At 43.1% G+C, this 3,927-nt stretch overlaps 1 protein-coding gene across 1 annotated transcript; it reads right to left on the bottom strand.

Annotated features, from left to right (window-relative positions):
• Nucleotides 1-1,195: 1,195 nt before the first annotated feature.
• LOC120095659 (stefin-2-like) lies at nucleotides 1,196-3,631 on the bottom strand. Its single transcript, XM_039088910.1, has 3 exons — nucleotides 3,477-3,631; nucleotides 2,783-2,884; nucleotides 1,196-1,399 (listed from the first exon to the last, which is right to left on the bottom strand). The coding sequence occupies exons 1-3, from the start codon at nucleotides 3,558-3,560 to the stop codon at nucleotides 1,274-1,276; spliced, it is 312 nt and encodes a 103-aa protein (XP_038944838.1). The 5' UTR covers nucleotides 3,561-3,631; the 3' UTR covers nucleotides 1,196-1,273.
• Nucleotides 3,632-3,927: the final 296 nt, after the last annotated feature.

The following is a 3,927-nucleotide window of genomic DNA, read 5'->3' as shown; positions in this document are numbered from 1 at the left end:
AGAGAATATCATCCTGAGTGAGGTAACCCATTCACAAAAGAACACACATGGTATGTACTCAGTGATATGTGGATATTAGCTTCCAAACTCACAATGCTCATGAATCAATCCAGAGATAATATGGAGTTTTGAAGGAAGGCAGAGCAAGGTATGGATGCCCTAGAACTGCACTGAGGGGGAACAGGATGATTGTGAGATATGGAGGAACAGGAGGACATGGAAAGAAGGGAGGAGGAGGAGGAAATAAAGAGGGCAGTTTCAGGTACTGGAGTGGATAGGAGTGAGGTACAAAGGGTAAGGATATTGAATACAAATATGTAGTAAGGGGCGGGGGATTTGAGGAAATGGGGATGGCCACTAGAGGGTCCTAGACACCAGGGAAAGGAAAGGCTCCTAGAACTCAGCAGGGATGATTTTAGTTGAGAAGGGGAGATAGAACCTGTAGAGATCTCCTCCTTTGAACAGGCATGGCCCCTGCTCCAGTAATGGGAGCACATAGCCGTCTCACAGTTTTTAACCCAGAACTGATCTTCTCCAAAGGAAGGACTGGAACAGAGACTGAAGGAAGGGCTATCCGGGGACTGCCGCCTGGGGATCCAACCTGTCTGCAGACACTAAATCTAATACTGTTGCCATTGCCCACAGGTACTTTCTGACAGGAACATGGTGTGACTGCTCTTTGGGAGGTTCAGCCTGCAACTGACCAATGCAGATGTGGATGCTTGGAGCCAACCATTGACTGAGGTCAGGTTCCCTGGTTGGGGAGGCACCAGAAGGACTTGAGGTGCTGACAGTATTGCATCAGCATAAAAAAACCAATATTAATTGGCAGGACCACCCAGTGACCCCAGGACTACCAACTCAGGAGTGCATGGGGTGGGATCCATGGATCTAGATACATAGGTAGCATTGTCTGACATCAATGGGAAGGGAGGCCCTTGGTCCTGTGGTGGTTTGATGCACCAGATGCTGTAGGAGTAGGTCCAGAGAGGGTGTGTGAGGGGACACCCTCATAGAGGCAAGGGGGGCGAGAAGAGGAAGGTTGTGGATTGGAGGGCTTATAGAAGGGTAACTGGGAAGAGGGATATCATTTGGGATATAAAGGAAAGTAATGATAATAAAAAAGAAAACAAACAAAATTAATTTTCTAGGACATACGGTGAAGAGAATATTGAGAAAGGAGGGAGGGAAACAGTTATTTGAAGAATGTATCTTTATTGATGGCTGCATTTCTTTACAATGAGAGGGATGAGATCATATTAGGATTTGCTGTTTAGAAGTAGGTCAACTCTTCATTCTTGGATTTGTTAGTCTGGTAACCATGAAGTTCCAACTCATTTTCTTTGGATATACCACTGAAGACTCTTAGGTGGACGTAACAACCACACCCTACATCCACCTGGAAGACATAAAAGAAAAAAGAAATGGAAGAAGGGAGGAAGAAAAAAAGAAGGAAGGAAAGAAAAAAGAAAAAAAACGAAGGAAGAAAGGAAGGAAGATTATTTATGTGGGTCTCAATTATCTGACAGATCTACTCTCTTGTTAAGACTTGATGTGCCAACCTCTCCTGAAAGAACACTTCTGGCCCAAGGCAGCCCCAGGAACTGAACTCTCATCAACCCTTATGTTAGGAGAAAGAGCGTCTAACAATATGGCAGGAAACATATTACCTAGTGTATTTTTAATACCTTTTAGAAAAGGATTTTATTCAATTTGAATGTTTTCTCTGCTTGTATTTAAGTGCATCTTGTGCATGCAATGCCTGAAGTCACCAGAAGTGGGTGCTAAATCCCCACCAACTGTCGTTTGACATAGTTGTGAGCTGCTAAGTGGGTGCTGAGACCCAAACCTAGGTCCTCTGCAACAACAGTCACTGCTTTTACCCACTAATCCCTTTCTCCATTTGGATTTAATTTATTCTACTTTTCATCAAATTCTTGGCACAGATTACATTCCAGAGTTACATTTTATCTTCATGATGTCTGGAAAGGTGCAGAAGGCAGTCTTTGTTTTTAGTGATTCTCTTTTCTGACTTCTAAGTACAGGAAAAACGGCATATGTTTTTATAAGGGAGAAGACACTCAGACTGGCTTTGGCACATGTGGACTGTAGGGTCTCCATATCTCTGCTGTGTTACAACTACTTTGAGAATGCACACCAGGCTGTCTCTTTTTAATGTAAAAATAAAGAAGCTTAGGTTCCTTCAGGGTAACACGCCCAATGGTTTTGAGGCATGAACCTGGGACTGAGACCATCTGGATAGGACCTGCAAATTTTTTCTTTATTGGAACAATAAAAATTTTGTGTTCTACAGTAGATTTGTGTTCTGATATCCCTTCCTACCTTAATCTACTGACCTAATCTACTAAATGCAAGTAACCAAAGTTTCCCATTACGTATATCACTCTGATGATGATACAAGGACAGACCTGTGTGTGTGTGTGTGTGTTTGTGTATCTCTGTGTGTCTGTGTGTCTGTGTATCTCTGTGTGTGTGTCTCTGTGTGTATGTGTGTGTGTGTGTATCTCTCTGTGTGTGTATATGTGTGTGTGTGTGTGTGTGTGTGTGTGTGTGTGCATGTGATCACACTGGCTTCTTAACATAGGTCTGAAGAAAGCTTTCTGTATTCCCAAGGTTAAACAAGGTAACTCTCCTGTATCTAATGGATTTGGGGGTCTTCCACTTACAAGTGTCTTAATTAATGACCACTGGTAGAGATGAAGCTACAGTTGGGTCAACAGGTAACAATCGCCACAGTGCTTGAGGGAGGTTTGTGACCAACCTTAATGAAGTAATTTAATCCAGCGACAACTTGAACTTTATACTGGACGGCCTCAAATTTTTCATATTTCCCATTGGTTTTCTTTTCAAGCAGTGGCTTGACCTAATGAGGAGAAAGTAAGAGATGATGTTAGGGCTGTGTTGACTCAGTTTATCTGAGTCACAAACCTTGGAACCTCATCCTGCTGAGAGTCCTTAGAGATGCTGATGACCCAGGGCTGGCAGCTCAAGCCTCTAATCCCAGAACTAGGAAGACTGAGGTAGGAGAATGCCATTCAGAATGTTATTCAGCTTGGGGCATGTAGAAAGTTCCAGGTTAGTTGTGGTTACCTGTTGAATCTTGCCTGAAAAATCAACACACACACACACACACACACACACACACACACACACACACACGTAATCACTGGGATGAGACATGGAAAGTCTAGAGACGATGCAGCATGAATTCACCTTCGGCAGTAGGAGAATAAGAGGGCACGGTAAAGAGTGCAGCTTCGCAGATTTTACTTCTGGGAGGTTGAAATTACTCTGAAAGACTTAATATTCCTCTTTTAGCTCTATCAAGTCTGAACAAATACGATATATTTCTGGTTTCTGTGATTTCCCACACTCTTATTGCAGTGTCAAAATATAAATCAAATCATGATAATTTGATTTGGAATCAAAGTTTTCCCTGAAGTACATCAACTCACCTTGTCAGCAATCTCCTGGATTTCTGCTGTAGCAGGTCTGGCCTCTGACAGGCCTCCCACTGTTCTTAAGGGTTCTTGTTCCATGGCTGGGCAGGGTGCTGAGAAGGAATGATCCTGCAAGCTCTGAGAGTCAGGGTTTTAAATGTATCTGTAAACTCCTCCTCTAATGTATTATCTCCACAATATCTGAGGGGCCTGGGAAATGAGTCTGCATTTGTGCAAGTTTGATTACATCCCTGAGGGGAAGTATTGAGTGAAGTTGGGCAGAAATGAGTTGGGGGAATTGGGCAAGCATTTGGGCCCCAGACTCAGGTGTGGTTCATGGTTCCTCCCTGCACTCTCTGTGCCAAAAATGATACTATGTTGTGTCACATGAGGAAGGCCATGTAGAACCAGCGTTTCTAAGTATGATTAAATTTCTTTTAATAGAATACTTAATTATGTCAAGGCT

This window comes from Rattus norvegicus, chromosome 11, assembly GCF_036323735.1.
Source record: "Rattus norvegicus strain BN/NHsdMcwi chromosome 11, GRCr8, whole genome shotgun sequence".
In the NCBI taxonomy this organism is placed as follows: domain Eukaryota; kingdom Metazoa; phylum Chordata; class Mammalia; order Rodentia; family Muridae; genus Rattus; species Rattus norvegicus.
This window is presented reverse-complemented; position numbering and strand designations above follow the sequence as displayed.